The sequence below is a fragment of the Podarcis raffonei genome, chromosome 9 (genome assembly GCF_027172205.1).
Source record: "Podarcis raffonei isolate rPodRaf1 chromosome 9, rPodRaf1.pri, whole genome shotgun sequence".
NCBI lineage: Eukaryota > Metazoa > Chordata > Lepidosauria > Squamata > Lacertidae > Podarcis > Podarcis raffonei.
The window spans coordinates 33,377,710-33,397,617 of record NC_070610.1 but is presented as its reverse complement, the minus strand read 5'-3'; the positions used below and the strand labels follow the sequence as shown (position 1 = coordinate 33,397,617).

Here is a 19,908-nt window from a genome sequence, read left to right as displayed (position 1 = left end):
ATGTACTTCCCATGTGCAAGTACACCGTTTCTGTATTGGTCACAATTCTGGATGCAGCACGATTTCTATGCCTTTTCTTGATGTACAAAAGCATAAAACAATTTGAGAAGTTGGATCTACAAGTGCAACTACACAGACCACCCTGGAGACTGACAGCTACAGGCTCAAAATTACTGATTTGCTTGCTTACATTCGTGCACATTAAACATTACCCATATATAGCTCTAGTTGTGTGTAGTTTCACATGACTGTGCATTGAGGTGTGCATCTCATTGAGCATCGTTTACTGACAGGCATCCCACATTCAGGGACGAATGCTAATGTGCATTCAACTTGTTATTTTATCCCTTTCCACCTGGCTTGTGGAAGCATTTGCCCAATGGATATGCCAGTTAGTTTCTCATCACATTGGAAGGTAAATAAGAGATATGGAGCATTCAGGACCATTGCCCACACCAGCAGAACACCGTATTTGGTAGTAATCACACTTGCTGGGTTTAATGTGGAATCCCTAGCTGCAATTTGCAGTGTGCCGGAGGCCAACAACTAGAAGAATTTTGACGTGCAAACGTCCGCCTGTGAGTGGACCTCAGAGTATAGCCATATATCCTCCTCATTGTCTTCTCTGTTTCTAACAAATATTTGTTTTTAATAGATCGTGCTGTTGAAGTAGGCGCTTCTCCCTTGCTATGTGGCAAAGTATCTAGGGATATTAAACAAGAAGTAGACAAATTGGCTGGTAATCCCCGAGGGAGAAAACTGAGGTGGTTTTCCGAATGTTTATCAGTAAGTATTAAATAGTAAAAAATTGTGTGCATGTAAGATGTAGCTATAGAACTTTAGTCTCAATGGATTAGATGCAAGGCTGCACTGTAATTATAATAAACCTTTCACAAAATGGTATGTTTACTGTATTATATATTACCAAATGCAATTTTTCACCTGTCTCATTTGTTACAAAAATAAAATAAACTTGATTTGTCATTTGGCACATTGATCTCACGTCTATTTAGGTGCACAATATAACATAAATTATGACTACCTATGGGAGTTGTTGGTGGGACGCGGGTGGTGCTGTGGGTAAAACCTCAGCGCCTAGGACTTGCCGATCGCATGGTCGGCGGTTCGAATCCCCGTAGCGGGGTGAGCTCCCATCGTTCGGTCTCAGCTCCTGCCCACCTAGCAGTTCGAAAGCACCCTTAAGTGCAAGTAGATAAATAGGTACCGCTTTATAGCGGGAAGGTAAACGGCGTTTCCGTGTGCTGCTCTGGTGCCGATTCACCAGAGCAGCTTCGCCACGCTGGCCACGTGACCTGGAAGTGTCTGCGGACAGCGCTGGCTCCCAGCCTCTAGAGTGAGATGAGCGCACAACCCTAGAGTCTGTCAAGACTGGCCCGTACGGGCAGGGGTACCTTTACCTTTATGGGAGTTGTAACATAATCAGTGTTCTTAGCAGGGCTGGGTTGAACAGGGTATGTAAGATTAATAAACCTTATCACCATCAATGTTTATTGCTTATATATAGTATTTCTAAGATGGAAAGTACTTCACAGTCTTCTACTCCCCTTAAAATTACCCAGTGTTCCCATTGTACAATTTGGAAACTACCAAGGCAACTGTGTGCTCATGGCCAGGGAGGGCTTGGCCAAGTAGAGACAGAATCCCACACTGAAGCAAGATTGGTTGGATGAAACTAGCTACTGCAGCTGCTTCCACAATTTCCTTTAATATAAGAGTGAAGGATAAATACTTTTGAAGAAAACTGAGAGCCCCTGAGTTCAGCTGTCACATGCTTTTCTCCTATTATAACGGAAGTAATTCTGTGGATCCATTGTCATGAAATGACTAGTGGTCTTAAGTTTTTTTTTTTTATAATATTTTTTATTAAACAATTTTTATATTAACACAAACAAAACATACAAAAACAAACAACAAACATTAACAGAACAAAAAACAAATACCATTTCATGTCCTAATTTCTTAAACCTTACTTCCTCGACTTCCTCTTGCTTCCCGTTTCTGTATTCCAAGTTCTTACAATTATTCAGCGAATCTTCCCTTATTTTACTATAAATTTATGTTAATCATCCTTATTCTCTCTGTCTTAACCATTACTAATAGTAACCATTTATTTTAAGCCCAACATCATTCTAACTGTCATTAATTTTATAGTATTTCTTTAAGTAATCCTTAAACTTCTTCCATTCCTCTTCCGCCGCTTCTCTTCCCTGGTCTCGGATTCTGCTCGTCATTTCTGCCAAACCCATGTAGTCCATCACCTTCATCTGCCATTCTTCCAGTGTGGGTAGATCCTGTGTCTTCCAGTACTTTGCAATAAGTATTCTAGCTGCTGTTGTAGCATACATAAAAAAAATTGTATCTGTCTTTAACACCCCCTGGCCGACAATACCCAAGAGAAAGGCCTCTGGTTTCTTGGGGAAAGTATATTTAAATACCTTTTTCAGTTCATTATAAATCATTTCCCAGAATGCCTTAATCTTCGGGCACGTCCACCAGAGGTGAAAGAATGTACCTTCCTTTTCTTTACATTTCCAACATTTATTATCAGGCAAATGGTAGATCTTTGCAAGCTTGACTGGGGTTATGTACCACCTATAAATCATTTTCATTATATTTTCTCTTAAGGCGTTACACGCCGTAAACTTCAACCCGGTGGTCCACAACTTTTCCCAATCAGCAAACATGATGTTATGACCAATGTCCTGAGCCCATTTAATCATACTTGATTTTACCATTTCATCTTGTGTATTCCATTTCAGCAGCAGATCATACATTTTTGACAAATTCTTAGTACTGGATTCTAACAGTTCAGTCTCTAATTTTGATTTTTCCACCTGGAAGCCTATTTTACTGTCTAATTTAAACACTTCATTTATTTGATGGTAATGTAACCAATCTCTCACCTTCCCTTTTAGTTTTTCAAAACTCTGCAATCTCAATTTGTCCCCTTCCTTTTCCAAGATTTCCCAATATCTTGGCCATTTCGATTCCATATTTAGCTTTTTAACTGCCTTAGCTTCCATTGGTGATAGCCATCTTGGAGTCTTATTTTCCAGCAAGTCCTTATATCTGACCCAGACATTTAATAGTGCTTTTCTGACAATATGATTTTTGAAACTTTTATGCGCTTTAACCTTGTCATACCACAAATATGCATGCCACCCAAAAATATTGTTAAATCCTTCCAAATCCAAAATGTCTGTGTTTTCAAGAAGCAGCCATTCTTTTAGCCAGCAGAAAGCTGCCGCTTCATAGTACAATTTAAAGTCTGGCAGGGCAAACCCCCCTCTTTCCTTTGAATCCATTAATATCTTGAATTTTATTCTGGGCTTCTTGCCCTGCCAGACAAATTTAGATATATCTTTCTGCCACTTCTTGAAACAATCCATTTTGTCCATAATTTGTAATGCTTGAAACAGAAACAACATTCTTGGCAATACATTCATTTTTATAACTGCAATTCGACCTAACAAGGAAAGCTTCAGATTTGACCAAATCTCCAGATCTTTTTTCACTTCTGTCCAAGTTTTTTCATAATTATCTTTGAATAAGTTCACATTCTTAGCTGTCATGTTCACACCCAGATATTTCACTTTTTTAACCACAGTCAACCCCGTCTCATTCTGAAACCTTTCTTTTTCAATCTGTGTTAAATTTTTCTCCAATACCTTAGTCTTTAACTTATTCAATTTAAATCCTGCCAATTGACCAAACTCTTGAATTATTTCCAAAACTCTTTTCGTGCTAGCTTCTGGCTCTTGCAATGTAAGTACTAGGTCATCTGCAAATGCTCTCAGTTTGTATTGTTTAGCTCCGACCTGAATCCCTTTAACCAACTGGTCCCTCCTGATCATATTAAGCAAAACCTCCAGGACCGATATAAAAAGTAATGGGGAGATAGGGCACCCCTGTCGTGTCCCTTTTTCAATCTTAAACTCTTCTGTTACCACATTATTTACAATTAATTTTGCTTTCTGTTCAGAATATATTGCACCTATACCATTTTCAAACCCTTGGCCTACCCCCATCCCCCGGAGGTTCTTCAACATGAAGCTCCAAGAAATATTGTCAAAGGCTTTCTCGGCGTCCACAAATATCAAAACAGCCTTAGTGTTTATGTTCACTTCCAACTTCTCCAAAATGTCAATTATATTCCTTACATTGTCCGACAAATGCCTTTTCGGGAGAAAGCCCGCCTGGTCTCCATGAATCTCCTCCATCAAAACTCTTTTCAGTCTCTTTGCTAAAACATCAGCAAAGATTTTGTAATCCACATTTAGTAAGGAGATGGGTCGGTAGTTCTTAAGTTGGGTCTTTTCAGTCTCTGTCTTTGGTATAAGTGTAATGTAGGCCTCTCTCCACGTATCGGGTGCCCTTCTCCCCTCCATGATCTCGTTGCAGACTTCCTTCAAAGGTTGTATAAGCCCTTCCTTCAAAACTTTGTAGTATTTGGAAGTCAATCCATCCGGTCCAGGTGATTTGCCCAACGTCATGTTTTGAATGGCATCTTCTATTTCCTGTGCTGATATCTCCTGGTTCAAAATTGTCTTACTTTCCTGGGAAATCTTTTTCAGCCCATTTTTCTCGAGGAATTGTTGTATGTCTTTATCTTTCTGTGGCCCTTGTGTATACAATTGTCTAAAGTAGCTCTGGAAACAGTTCCTAATTTCCACTGGGTTGCATATGTTCTTTCCATCCACTTCTAAATTTGTTACCGTGTTGAGTTTTTGTCTCTTCTTTATTTGCCAAGCCAGTAACTTGCCACATTTATCTGCAGATTCAAAGGTCTTTTGCCTCATTTGTTTAATTTTCCATTCTATTTCTTGATTCATCAGTTCCATATATTGTGTTTGATACAATTTAATTTCTCTTAAAATCTCTTGTGATTTTGGCTTCAGTCTTAATTTCCTTTCCCCTTCTTTTATCTTTTCCAAGATTTTCTCTTTCCTCTCATTTTGCTTTCTTTTCTTTAATGAATTTTGTTGTATCAAAAACCCTCTCATCACGGCTTTACTTGCGTCCCATACTATTCTTTTTTCTACTTTAGTCCTTAAGTTGATTTCAAAATAATCTTTCAAAGTTTTTTGGGCCTTCTTACAAATCTCCTCGTCTCTAAATAAGGTGTCATTCATTCTCCATCTGAAGGAACCAGTTGTTGTTTGCTTCATCACCATCTTAACTGCGTTATGGTCGGAGAAGGTTTTTGGGCAGATTTCCACTTTCTTTATGTTCGACGCCATACTGCTAGTCACCCAAATTTGGTCAATCCGTGTCCATGTCATTTTGGCTTCAGAAAAGAAGGTTCCCTCTCTTTCTAATGGGTGTTTTGTTCTCCAAATGTCAATCAAGTCCATATTGTCAGTCATTTCAAAAAAAGTTTTTGGTAGTCTTCCGTCTTTTGTGACTACCTGCCTTTGTGCTTTGTCCATATTTGTTGAAACTACTCCATTCATGTCTCCCATCATAATCAGTTTATAATCCATATAGTCCATTAAAGTCTCATGCAACTTCTTAAAAAATTCTGCTTTCCCTTCATTTGGTGCATATATCCCCACTATCAAAAATTTTTCTCCTTGAGATTGAATTTCAATTGCCAGATATCTTCCTTGATCATCTTTAAAAATTTGTTTCGGCTGCAAATTTTCCTTTACGTAGATCACCACTCCTCTTTTTTTTACTTTGTCTGAAGATATAAATTCTTGTCCCAATCTCTTATTTATTAACAGTTTTCTATGTGCTCTTGTCACGTGGGTCTCTTGTAAACAAATCAAGTCCAATTGGTCTTTCTTTAAAGCATGAAATATATTTTTCCTTTTTCGGGGGTTGTTTAGACCATTACAATTCCAAGTTAGAAGTTGCAAAGCCATGATGGGGTTATTTAGTTCCTCCTACAGCTCCCAATTGTTGTTCGTCCTTTGTCGGTGGTTCTGTGTCCGTATCTAGTCTTGAAGGATGTCCTTCTCCTGGATAGGTCTCTTTCTGTAGGTCTTCTTCGTGTTCTCCCAGGAACTTGTCTTTATCACTCACTGTTTTTATTCTTCTTTTCTTCCCCTTGTATTTAAAAGACAGGCCTTGGGGAAACTCCCACCTGAATAGTATGTAGTTCCTCTTCAGTAGTGTCACCAGATCCTTGTAAGGACCTCTTGCATCCAAGATACTTTTAGGGATATCTTTAAAGATCTCAATATGAAAATCCTCAATTCGAAGGGTTGTTTGGTAGTGCAGGTTAAAATGACTAGTGGTCTTAAGTTTATACAATGATGCTATGCTGTAAGTTAGTATGTGGTATGTATTATACCGATTTAGTACATTTAAGAGATCTAACACCTGTGTGGTAACACCTCACTTTCACCTGGATTCAATATTGGCTTGTTTAATTTTGAATTGACCTGTTTTTACTTTTGCACTGACTGACAAACATAATCACTTTCATTGCAGGTTTAATTCTGATATGGCTTAAACAACATTGTGTTCCATTTTTTTATTGTTCCAGCCCCCAGGAGGCAGTAAAAACTTATGGGATCTTGTTGCTGTAATAAAAGGCCAAGATGATAGCTTGCTTCCACAGAATTATTGCAAAGGAATAATGCACATGAAACATCTGGTTAGATTTAGAATGGTAAGTTAAATATGCAGGTTGATGAAATAGCTTTAGCTTCCTTTATTACAAAAGAAATAAGCTTTTGCTTATTTCATTTTGCTTCACAAGGCAAAATGATATTGTGGAAAAAGAAAATACATTCATTTCTTACCGTCTGTGGAATATGCACTTAAGAATAACCCCCTTGGGAGCAAGGGTTGCCTACATTGTCGTGTGAGGCACTTAATTTTTTCCTAACACTTGTGTTTCCTTGAGCCAGAGGATTGCTTTAGCCCAAAGAGGTGCAGACTTGCCTGCTGGTTTCGTTTGTTTAGTCTATATTCCTTCTCATAAGAATGAGTAGTTATAAATGGCATGTGAACCCTCAGTTCAAACAGATTTACAACCAGAATTCAGAATATAACAATTCAGTTTCCTTGTCTGTTCTTCTCATTTGGTTGTAAAGAATATGTATGTAAAGGTTTTTGTTTTTTTTTACCAATAGGAATTTCGAAAAGGAATTTATTCTGACAGTTTCCATTGAGAAATTGTTATGGGTTTAACCAATACGAGATTAAGTGCAATAAAATATTTTACAACAGCGAATACTCTTTAACACAGAAGTCACTGACCTTGTTTGGGGAAAGAGGTTGCCCACTTTGACCAGGCACATCCTCCTACCCTTTCTGCCTTACAGGTCACCAGAGCTGAAATATCTGTGTTGGGGAGATAAAGTGCAGCAGCATTTCTGCTCTGCTTTAACATCTCTGGAGATTGAGGCTGTACGTTTGGGCAATTTGTCAAGGCTTAACTCATGTTATAGGAGAAAACTTGATGGGATTTTTTTTTTCCATTTTCATCTTTCAGTCCAAAGCCCAAGAACTTACTACTGTGAAGATGTCTAAGTTTGGAGGAGGAATTGGTGCACCTAGCAAGGAAGAAAGGCTAAAAGAAGCAGCAGAGATACATCTAAGACTTGGGCAAATTCAGAGATACTGTGAACTTATGGTGGAACTTGGACAGGTAAACACTACATTATGATATGATAAAAGAGTTCAGTGTACACTTGAGAGGGGAGGGGAGGTGGCATTTTCTCCCACTTCCCTGAGTTTCAGACCAGATGCTCCAGACGGTCTGGAGTATATATATCAGGCATAGGGAAACTCGGCCCTCCAGATGTTTTGGGACTACAACTCCCATCATCCCTAGCTAATAGGACCTGTGGTCAGGGGTGATGGGAATTGTAGTCTCAAAAACATCTGGAGGGCTGAGTTTGCCTATGCCTGATATATATTCCTGCCAACTCATTGGTTTATATATTTAATGACACATGTGGACAAATGAAAGCACCCTGTGCGCTAGATATGCATGACAAAGGTTCAAATGCCTTCTGAAAGGTTGGTTTTGTTTTGAGTTAACGTTGCTGTAGTTACTACTGTGTATTTAAAATACAACATTCATGTATTTAAGAAGCATTTGTTGTAGCTAGTATTGTTATTATTTGTACCTCATAATAACTATAACAATGCTATTGCCATAGGACTAATGGTGCTGGATTTTATTTTTATTTTGTCAACCTTGCTGACACTTTTAATATACTGGCAAGTGTGTGTGTGTGTGTGTGAGAGAGAGAGAGAGAGAGAGAGAGAGAGCGCTGGCACACACACCTCATTCCCACAACCAAGCATATTGTAAAGTACTATAATTGCTTACATTAAATAAGGTCTATCAGATTCATATTTAGTATGCTGTTGATGTCTTCCATATAAAAATAACACATTACAAGAGAAATGCAGGATACCCAACCCACCCTATGGGGGTAAAGGCCTTGGGAAGGGGTTGCAAGGGAGAATTGATGGGCAGCCAGGAAGGATTAAGAATCCTTTCCTATTTGATGATTATCTCCTGCAAATGTCCTCCCTTCTCTCTCCTGCATTACTGTTAACCAGAAAATGTATTTTGAGAAAGCTGTGTATGAAAAAGTTACAGTACTTTCACCCTTTATGATCTCTGGAAAAAGTTACTTCAAAACGACTGTATTTTAAAACATGACTCTGTGAAGTAAACATCCAATTCTTCAGTGATTCTGTCGTGAAGGGTAACAAATGACGTACTGGCTTCTTAAGTGACCTCATTTTTTTCAGATAGTACTCATTTTTAAATAGAAATAGAAAGGGCTAATTTGTTAATGATGTCCGTATAAAGGGGAAAGAATTTGAAATGGAAACTGTTTTTCAAAAACCGTTGAATAATGCATGTTTCTTGTGTTGAGATGAAAATAATGACATATTCTGTGTTTTAGTGGGACAAAGCTCTCTCAGTTGCACCAGGGGTATCTATGAAATACTGGAAGAAATTAATGCAAAGGTAAGATGGGAATTCTAATTTAAGTCACCCTTTTGCATTATGAGGCATAGTCCTGAATCCAGCACAGAGTTTGGCATGTTTAAGTCCACTGATTCTTGTAGGCTTAAGGAAACTTAATTCTGTGTTGGATTCAGGAGTGACTATAGCATCACATGCTGCCTCCCTTGCCTTCCTCCAGAAATCCCCCCCCCCATTCTTCTGGCATCTTTAACCACAATTAAGTTGATTACCAGTGCTTTTCAACTTTGTTATAAACCTGGTGTTAGGGCTGAGCAATCAAATAAGTGGCCATATTTACAGAAATGATTCATAGTGGTAGAAACAAACCTATCTCTTCAAAAGATCTCTTCAAACTCATGTCCTGCTTGCCATAGACATCTGTTTTTATTTGCAAACCCTGGTTAGGAAGGAATCTGCAACAGTCATGTAAAAGTTGTATCTGGTGGTGCATTTTTCAATTAGTTATTTGAAACTATCCGTATAAGTGCTTGAGAGTGTAAGTTTTTGGAAACAGTGCTTTTGGGAAGAGTTTTGTGTATCTCAGAAGGATATATATAAATCTTGATGCCACATTGATGTTCTTTGAATGGATCTGATACTAAACATAACTTAAATGAACTTAATAACGGCAGTGCTTTCAATTTTGATTAGGAGAGCTGACCAGTTAATTCAGGAAGAAAATGATGATGTTATTCCATACTGTATAGCAACTGGTGATGTGAAGAAACTTGTCACATTTTTTACTTCAAGAGGCCAGCTTAAAGAAGCTCTGCTTGTTGCACAGGTACCAATGTACACGATAGTAAATAACTCTCTTAAGATGTAATATAACTTTTGCTATACACTGATACCTGTTGTGTTGTTATCTAAATCAACAAGAAAAACAAACTGAGTAGAAGGATTATGTTAGAACCAGGAAATTATTAAATAAAAGGAAGGGATAGTAAAGCTCTAGATTTTCCTGCTTCTGCAAAGAATAAGAATTTCCATCCCATTCCACAATTTACTCATATGCTGGTGACATTAAAGCTGGTGTTTATGATGCCTGCAATCCTGAGTTTTAAAAGCCTAGTAATGATAGACCTGTTTAGCCTACACTAGTGTCAGAATCCTATACCTGTGGATTGGTACCAGTGCCAGGTATTTTGTGCAATGGTGGCACTAATAGAGCTAGGGAACAGTTTCAGTGTATTGGAATAAAAATCAAACAAACAGACCTATATTAGCTACGAAACAAAGCTTGGCAGCTTTTGCTAAGAATATCATTCTGTTGTGGATAATAGAAGCTTATACATCCTAGTCAAAGTACTTGGAATTTTACTCTCCCACATTTACAACATAACAGGATAGCTCCCTGACTTGTAATAAATTTTCTACCATCAGTTTGAGATGTACCAATATGGTTTTTCCAGATGGTAGTTGGGCTGTTTTCTCCTACTGTGATATGAGTGTTCACATTTCATTGTTAACCCCTTTCTGCAAATATTACCAAGATGACAATGGTTTATGTTGCTTTTGATTGACTCTTTTTTTTTTTAACCGATTTTAGTCAGCATGTGAAGGAAATATGCAAACATCCCAGTGTTTAGAATCAAATGGAACAGCAGATTTGGAAGGAAACAGCATGGAAGATTACACTGAGTGAGTCACTGAGTGGTTACTTTTCATATGTTATCTTGGTTTTTTTGCCTGTCACAAAATTAATGTGGCATTTTAAATTGAGATTTGACAAACTTTTTTACTGAATTTGGTAAGCTATTGATTTGCCATATCTTTGTTGTCCCTTCTGAGATGGGGGACACATTTACGATTAAATTATGACTTACATGGTATGTGAACCAGGGCACTATATTCCAATAACCAGTGCTTTTTTCCCTTAAAAAATGTTTAGGGGGTACTCTCATTTTCCTACTCATATTGAAATACTGCCCCTCCATGAGGCCAAACTTCAATTGACAAAATGTTTAGGGGTATGCATCCCCCTGCGTCCCCCCAGAAAAGCACTGCCAATAACCAAAACTAATTTATGATTGGGCTGCCTCATGCTGTGGTGGTGCTGACCAAATTTTCAGATAGTAAAGGAGAAGGATGCACTAACAACATCTGGTAGATTTATCTAGTTTTAATTATTTAATCAAAGTTATTTCTATTTTTGTTTTTTCTAGACTCCTGCACAAAGTCAGTAAAGAATTGTCTGAGTGGTATTTTCAGGATGGCTGTGCGGTGCTAGCTGCTTGCTGCCATTTAGCTGTTGAGAACATTGAGGTAAAAGTATTTTCTGTTTACTCTATACCAAAATAGAAATGTGCAGAATAATTACTCTTTGTTTTGTACATTTGCATACATTCTAATAATTTTTTAAAAAACAATCCTGTTATACATAAATAAACTTGTTTTTTTTACATCATGTTGATCCAGTGGGCAGTGTGGAATAAAGACACATAGGAAAGATGCATGGTCAGCAATAACAAAGGGAACAAATAATTGAAAGAATTTTTAAAAGCCATTTCTATTAGCCGGATTCTGTTGCCACATCACTTTAGGAGATTTTTATGCTGCTGAGAGTCTGCTTTGTGCCTTTGTCTTATCCAGCCCTGAGTGTTACCATTACGGTGGTACCTCAGGTTGCATACGCTTCAGGTTACATACGCTTCAGGTTACAGACTCCGCTAACTCAGAAATAGTGCTTCAGGTTAAGAACTTTGCTTCAGGATGAGAACAGAAATCATGCAGCAGCGGCGTGGCAGCAGCAGGAGGCCCCATTAGCTAAAGTGGTGCTTCAGGTTAAGAACAGTTTCAGGTTAAGTACGGACCTCCGGAACGAATTAAGTACTTAACCTGAGGTACCACTGTACTTTCTAGTTAGCTTTTTACCATGTTCATTCCTTACAACATGCAATGCTACAAAGCAGGTGATGAAAATTCCTGCAAGGAGCAGCTGATAAAGTTGTGGGAATAACAGGCCTCAACCACTACTACTGTGGTGGAGAAAGTCCCTTTTCGAGATATGTTATTATGTACCAGCTATCAAGATATTAAAGCTGGTCCCAAGATGCCGTGGATACTTGCTGACCATTTCAGGAAACAGTAATTCCCAAGGGAGTTCCTACAATTGTCCCTAAAATGTAGATAGTGTTGATAGTTAAGAAACATCAGCTCCTAGTGGATAGCAATTTCTCCCCTGCCCATCGCTCCTTAGTCCATATCTAAGAGCCAAGCCTGCATCAAAGCCAGATTTCCAGTTTGCTAGGCCCAAATTCATAAGTAACTCTAAGCTTTGCCTCTTTCCAAAGTATTGATTTTCAAAAAGTCTTTTCCAATTGTGCTCTTCCCCTTGGGAAATGACACCTGTGAGAGTGGAAAGGCAGCACACACAGGCTAAAGATCCTATTCCCATTCTCCTTAACAATCTCTTAAAGGGAAACCCTTCATTAGTGGACAAATAACTATTCTGGCGGCCATTACCTTCCACTGTGGATAAACCCTCTGCAGGGATGGGGAAACATTCTAAAATGGCGTGTCCGGGTGAGAGGAGGTGCTGTGTTGGGCCACAACCGCCACTCACTGGCAAGACGGTGGGTGGCCATTGTGAGATCTTTAGATGCTTTTCATATTGGGAAGGTTGGATGAGTTACAGAAATTCCTGTTTATTCTAAATTTTCTAGAAGTTGGCAATAGCTTGGGGTGACGTGTCTCTTCTATTTAAAACAGTAATTCACTTTTAGCTGGTTTGCTTATAGACAAAATATTGCTTACAGTGATATAAAGTAAAGCAGGTCAAACCATGAATCTTGTTCATTAATGCATGTTTTTGTCACTCTTTAATGTAGCATTGGAAAGTAAACATTTTACAATGCTGGTCTCAATGAATCCTAAGTGTTTGTGATGCTTAATGATATGATTTTCTTATTGAGCAAGCTTGCCATGGCAAACCTGATTCGTGGAAATGAACTGGAATTGGCAGTCAGTGTGGGTACTGTCTTAGGAGAATGTGCAGCGCAAGCAACACAATATGCGCTAGAGTTACTAGCAAGAAAATGTATGACTATAACAACATGGTAAGAACTTCTTACTCCAAAGAATGTTTCACTCTAACAAAACTTGGACACTTTTATAGAACACCAGAGTCTCATATTTTGAAAACAGCAACAACAACTTTGAGGAACCTTTGGTTTTTTTTATCCATAAGAAACTATTAAAAAGTAAAACTCAACTACAGTAGCATATTATGAACAAACACCAATGTTCTTAGAGCAGAAAAATGTCATATAAATTAGCAAGAACAAGTCAATAGGTTTTCATTTGGCTAGTACCAAGTGCTTCCATATTGCAGGAGTAATAACTACCATATCAGTAGGCAGGGTAAATTTTTGAGACAGTTCTAGGATTTGTGCTCTGCTTGAGTGACTAAAGTGCACCAGGAGCATGCTTGTGTGTGTCCACATTTGTCTTTACCACCTTTGCGATTCCACCTTAGTTAGAATCAGTTCTTCTGAGTACCTTTTGAGCTTATTTTTTCAATCCACAAACATTAAAACTACATCTCACAGATTGAATGTTCCATGCATAAAATGGTCATATGACTAAGTTGCAGCAAGTAGAGATTGCTAGTGCACACACAATAATCTGACCCATGTGACTGATTTGACAGATAATCCACGAGAGAATAAATCTGCACATGTTGAAATGAGCCAAAAGGGTGGGGTGGGAATCGTCCCCTATAATGTGAAGAAATCCAGCATAGTTTGTTTCAAATTTTGGGGTAATGTTTTGCTTTTCTCCATTCATTTTGCTTTGCGTATCCAAGCAAAGTGTTATGGGATAACTATTAGCCTCATAATTTTGATAAGGGTTGGAAGAAAATAGTTACTTTGGATTGTGGTTTATGTCAGGAGTGTAATTTTAACAGAGCTCGTTTTTTTCTGTGACCAAATGATAGTGTCCAAAATCTGTTCTTAATTTCAAGAACACTTGTCTTGCATGTAGCTGCTAGACATAAGTGGATGAGAGAAATGTATTGGCAGTTGCCACTTTAGGGTAGGGGATGTGAAAAGGGACACCCCACCCCCGTCATCTAAGTTTAGCAATTGTTTAGTCTTCTCCAGCCATAACAAAGTCTTGGAGATTGCCTTTCTGTGCTCATTTATGTTTCTCAGCTCCTTGGCAAACAAATAAAATGAAAGAGGAAGGTGCAGAAATGTAGAGGCCCACAGTTGTTTTAAGGTATGTACAGGAGAGGCCAAAGGGAAACAAAATATAAACAAAAATCAGGTGGTGTTGCCCATGACCCACACTGCCCAAAATTCACTGCCCAAAATTAACTTTGGTAGGGACAGCAGTATGTGTTGCACTTGCTGTGATGACATGCTGTCACCTTCCTGAGTATAGCTGCATACTGAGATGGCTGTGGAGCTTATAGCTAAGCCTTTCTACTCCTTACAAAATCATATGCTTGTGGAATTCAATCATACAAATCAGAGTTTGTATGATTGGATTCCACAAGCACAATGAATTCACAATCCAACTTCTTGCAAGCACTCGCAGCTTTGCTTCCCATTTATGAGAACGTAAAGCTTTCAGCATATTGCCTTCCGAGTCAATATATCTTTTTTCTTTTGCATCTTGGGTGATAACCACTACTAGCCATACTCTCAGTAAATCCAATAAAATCAGTTGATTTGAGTTATTCAAGTTATTCTCAGTATTATATTTCCCATAGATTGTAAAATCTGAAATAAAATCATGACCAAGAAAATGAATATTGGAATTCATTATTGCCTAAAGCCTTGCTATTTGGGTAATGTTTTGTTTTGTTAACGGTAGGATTGTTTTTACATAAAAAGTCAAAAGATAGTTAACATGGGATACATAAAATTGCAGTTTGCATGTTGGATGTAGTAGAAGCAGAATAAGAATTTGGAGCTGTCTGTTCCTTTCCCTGCTTTTTTTTAAAAAATCCCAGCCTCTCACCATTTGTCCTGTGTGTGTTTAGTATATAAATGCTGTTTTTGTCTGTTACATTTTGAATATCTTTGTTTTAGCTTTCCATCACCTGGATACAGGTACTTTCTTTTCTCTAGAAGGACATTCTAATCTATCCTCTGCAAAGCATGACATTTCGGGTTAGACTGAAAAGAAAATCCTTCATCCTCTGCTGGCTTTTCTAATAGAACAAAATACTTTGCATGATAAGTAGAATAGACTGGCTGAAAAGAAACATAATGGGTTATTGATGAGAATTCAATGTGTAAGAACAAAAAGTAAGGGCATATCCTTAAGACATCTCTCTCCTCTCATGGGATTGTTCCATGCCTTCACGAAGCGGAACATTTGCAGTTCTGACAGTTTGATCCTGATACTAAACTAGCACATAAGAACTGAGGTTAGTGATTCAACAGCTGTGGTGTTTGAATACTTAATATTATGCCAGCATTGCAGCCGTGTTAATGGCAACACTGGAGATTGGCTCCAATATTTAGGTTTTCCTAAAACCTTTCTTTGGGCAACCGTTTCTTGAAAGTTGATGGCTGCCTTGCCAGCCAAGCAATAGAAGGATCATAATCTATCCTAAGTGAACATTTATTTGGGCATATGCAGATGTACAAATTGGTATACGTACTTGCCAACTATTTCTTGGAGTGCAGATGGCAAATAGCTTTCTGTAAAAGCACTCCTCCAGTACTTAAAATATAATCCCATGGGGAGCATTACTCAATAAACAAAGCAATTGCTAGTCATACACCTGAGGTTCTTCGTACATGCAAGGCTCTGGTATATGAAGATGCAGGATTTCCCCCTTGATAGTGTCATGGATAACACAATGTGCACATTCCCATTTTGTGTATGGAGGTTCCCTGATACAGAATGGTGAATGATGGATTCCTTTGGATTTTCATCATTCCTGACTATTGGCCATTCTGGCTAGGAGCTGGAGTCCAACAGCATCTGGGAGGCCACATGTTGCCCATCCCTTCATCGTGGTAACAACTTGTTAGGCTCATATACCATTGACTATATAATGCACACCATCTACAGTGAACTAAGACAACTTGATAGCAGCAATATTTCTGGAGTTGCAAGATGTATTTTCTAAGAGGTCACAGACTGCCTATAATCAGGGGTGCCCAAACTTTTTTCAAAGAGGGCCAGATTTCATGAAGTGTACATGCGTGAGGGCCGACCAGAGTTGTTGAGCTTTTTTTAGGATTTTAGCCCAGGACATATACTGCCATGGGAGCCAGATTAAATCGACTTTGGACATGCCTGGCCTATATGGTTGCTGAAAATGGAATAAACCTAGTAACTGTTTAATTTTTTTTTTATGATACTGAAAGATGTAGTTTTGATCTTGAATTTTTGATTTTTGTTGTTGTTCATAGAATTGTATTTTATGACTTCACCAAAGCATGTCAAATTACCTGAAGTGTTCATACATAGCTGTTTGCTATCCTAGGGATCTGAAAATGGTAATTTGATAGTGGCCCAAGCATGAGAGAAGGAGAGTGGAAGCTTCTGCTTTCACTTTAGAACAAACCACAGTTCTCTGTAATGACCAAACAGAAGCAGCAGTTTGTTCTAGTGGTCATTTGTTATGTTAATTGACTTTCGTCAGAACACACCACAGTTCCTCAAGCTCAATGCATTGTGAAACTGTGGTTTGCTGGAAAGTAGGAAGCTTTTTCACTTCCCCATCTTGACGCTTGCTGCTGGTCACCCAAATCATGGTTTAGGTGATAATCTGAGGCAGGACTGTGTACATCCGTTTTACAACTGCATTAAAGGCTCTTGAGCTCATTGTTAGTATGCAGTATCTTCTACATTACCACACTCTCTTCCAGAGCTGTCCGCTGCATAAAAGTAGCTTCACCTCACCTACAGTTTCACAGCCACTTAAGAGAGGAACGGGAGCAGAACAAGTAATCTTAATTTTGGCATTGCTCATTGCCACCTTTTTACATTGCTAAATAACTGTGGCATGTTTGTCTTTTCACAGGGATTTAGCAGCAGATCTTCTTATGATGATCCCCAATAATGAGCTACAGTTAGTAAAGCTTTGTGCTTTCTATCCTGGATGCACAGCAGAGATAAATGACCTACATGAAAAGGTACACTTAAGAGGTCAACTGTCTCTTAACCATTTATGTGAGTAGCAGAAGAAGTTTTATGTTAATTTGTTAATACCTAGATACATTTATTTTAGGATTCTTCCTATTAGAGTGCACTATAATCATAATCCTCTATGTTATTTATTACCTTTACTTTTTAAAAAAAATATTTGCTATCCAAGTCCTGTATGCACAGGAAGAAGCAGTCATTTCCTGTTGGACATACCAATAATTTTTCTTGTGGATGGCAATAGAAAGTATCTCTACAGATGAAGCTTAGTGTGCATAACTGAGCTGTTGATCTGTGGCCTTATTATAGTATTAAGGTATCTACATCAGCTTGAAAAGTAGGTTTACACAGAATACTCTTTTCTGATGGAAAGGATAATATAGATTTAGCTGTGTGTACAATGAGTGAAGTCCGGTTTTGTTCAGGTGTGATGCTGCAATGCAGAGGTGTCCCGCAGGACTTAACAGAGCCCTGTTTTCCTATCCCAGTGTAAGGATGTATATATGTGCAAGGGCATTATGGTGAATGAGAAGTCTGGACATACATCCCCTATGTATGCCATACAGATTACTTGTACTCTGGAGCATAAATAATGTGCCTAGTGCAAAGACAAGGGCCTCAGGATACACAAATTGCACACAGACTTTCCACTCCCTGTAATGTTCCTTTGCATTGCCTGGGAAAGAAACTGGTTTTAAGTTGTGGGGAGCATTTCATGTTGGACACTGCACCCATTCTTGTGCAAAACCCCAGCTTCCCGTACAAATATTGTCATAAATGTTGTTTTGTAAATGTTTTGTTTTTCAGTGCAGCCTACCAGATGTAGAAGAATGTATGCAGTTAGCAGAGACAGCTCAGGAGGAAGGAAATATATTTGAATCAATAAAGTATTATTTGTTAACTATAGAACCAGAAAAAGCACTTCCGATAGGCATTCATTATGTGAAAGGTAGGCTTCTTAAAGATTCAGAAAATCTAAAAGATTAATATTTGCTTGGTTTTTCCGTTCTTCAACACTTTAAACTTTTCTTCTCCTTTTGTGTTTGACAGAACAAATCAGTAGTTCAGAGTGGACCTTGGACTCAGTCTGTCCATTTCTTGATCTTCTAAGCTATATCCGGACAGAAAAGTTGTTACTTCATAAATGTAGTGAGTAAGTATGTTTTGTGAAAGTGGTGAAATTGAATCTGAGCTATTTCTATGGTTAGACTTTATTTACCCCTGTGCCCTCCATTGCCAGTACGTCTTAAATAGCCCCAGCACAACTAAGCTGAAGAGAAATAAAGTAAAACCAGAGCTGACCATTTTAAACAGATGAACATAGGACAATTTTAGATGAGTTCATGTATAATAATAAACAGATTCTGTTTTTTGTAGAAGTGCAGTTGACTTCTGCAGTGTTTTATTCTAGAGCATGTTGAGGTCAGATCTTCACCTCATTATAAAGAATACTTATGGTAAAAAATGCATTTTTCTGCAAGTACCTGGCTGTACCACCAATTACTGCCCTCATCACTGGTAGGGGCAGACTTTGGTAATACTTCCTAATGGGCTGCCCTGGGTGAGCCCAAAATTTGGCACCCCAAAATGGATCTTCTCAATTATGAATCTTCTAAATTCTGTGCCCCTGGGCCCTGTGCAAGGAGAACCCACCCACACTGCCCTAAATCCAGTGCTGTCACCGGGCCGCCAGGCTGTCCTTTCAGTGATGAGTAGGTGAACAGTTGCCAAGATCTGTTCCCATCTGCAGTGGCCACCCACCACTTTAATTTGCCCAAAATGTAATACCCTGGTTCTCATTCATAAGTGACATCTTCACTTGCCCAGTGCTAAACTGTTGCCCAATGAGGAAACTGATTTAAGTGGCAGCACCACTGGAGAAAAGTGTGTGAGAGAAGTGGAGGAGAAACGGTATGTGGAGGTATGGGGAGCAAAAGCCCCCTTAAGTTTGGAGCTAGCATTGCTTTTGCTGTTTTGTTTTGTTATTGTTTTATTATGTTTTAAACAGATGTTAATTTACTGCTTTGAAAGAGAGTATGGGTTTTATCCAGAGTTGTCCATGTGGATGTGGAACAGACTTCCACTTAAGCGGTGGGACTTCAACATCATCTCCTCTCCACTGCAGTTCTCCTGTGACCTCAGAATCTGCTCCAAATGATTTGGGGTGGTGGTGGCAGCTCTGGAGTAGATTTTGGGGCCACCTGAGGAAGGAGAGAAGGTCCCATTGCTCAATAGTAAACAAGTTTTATGTCTATGATCTTCTTTCATAACGACTGGGCAGAATAATGGAAGCACTTATTAATGTTCTTCTATTTTCAGATTTAGAAATGAGTTGTTAATATTGTGTGGTTACATTGGTGCATTACTGGCTATTAGAAGACAGTACACTAGCATTGTGCCAGCACTTTATGAATATACAAGGTAATTCTTTATTACATAATAGTTGCATCCATTGGGATTATGATGGATTTGATTGTTTCCTTTCCTCCAATGCTGTCAATTATTACTTATGATGTTCCTTGGCACTTGAATAGTGATTAATCCCTTTGAAATTGGCTTAGTCTTTGTAAAATCTAATTTCTCAGCTGCCTTGATTTACTTGGCATATAACATGGGAACCACAAATACTGTTTCAAAGGGACATTGGGATTTTCTAGTGTAATGTTCCAAATGGGTTTTATTTTGCAAATCGATACAAGGTAAAGAAATAAGAAATACTAATGAGAGATAGCTTCTATTTTTTTATAGCAAAGATGAACTAAACATGGATGTGGTAGCCTTAACAATTATTATTAGGTTTTTTTGGCATAGGTTATATGTAATAC

At 38.4% G+C, this 19,908-nt stretch overlaps 1 protein-coding gene across 7 annotated transcripts in view; it reads left to right on the top strand.

The window, feature by feature from the left end:
- The window catches only part of WDR17 (WD repeat domain 17), a 54,908-nt gene that overhangs the window by 31,387 nt on the left and 3,613 nt on the right, over positions 1-19,908 (top strand). For 5 of the 7 annotated variants that reach the window (XM_053402612.1, XM_053402610.1, XM_053402609.1 and 2 more), the window contains exons 15-27: positions 656-786; positions 6,515-6,640; positions 7,469-7,624; positions 8,904-8,968; positions 9,620-9,752; positions 10,518-10,609; positions 11,134-11,233; positions 12,887-13,026; positions 15,010-15,030; positions 16,962-17,073; positions 17,891-18,032; positions 18,134-18,236; positions 19,403-19,504. In XM_053402612.1, coding sequence (XP_053258587.1) covers positions 656-786; positions 6,515-6,640; positions 7,469-7,624; positions 8,904-8,968; positions 9,620-9,752; positions 10,518-10,609; positions 11,134-11,233; positions 12,887-13,026; positions 15,010-15,030; positions 16,962-17,073; positions 17,891-18,032; positions 18,134-18,236; positions 19,403-19,504 — 1,423 coding nt within the window. Of the gene's footprint in view, positions 1-655; positions 787-6,514; positions 6,641-7,468; positions 7,625-8,903; positions 8,969-9,619; positions 9,753-10,517; positions 10,610-11,133; positions 11,234-12,886; positions 13,027-15,009; positions 15,031-16,961; positions 17,111-17,890; positions 18,033-18,133; positions 18,237-19,402; positions 19,505-19,908 lie in introns of those variants that run through there. The other 2 variants (XM_053402607.1, XM_053402613.1) reach the window with 2 other exon arrangements.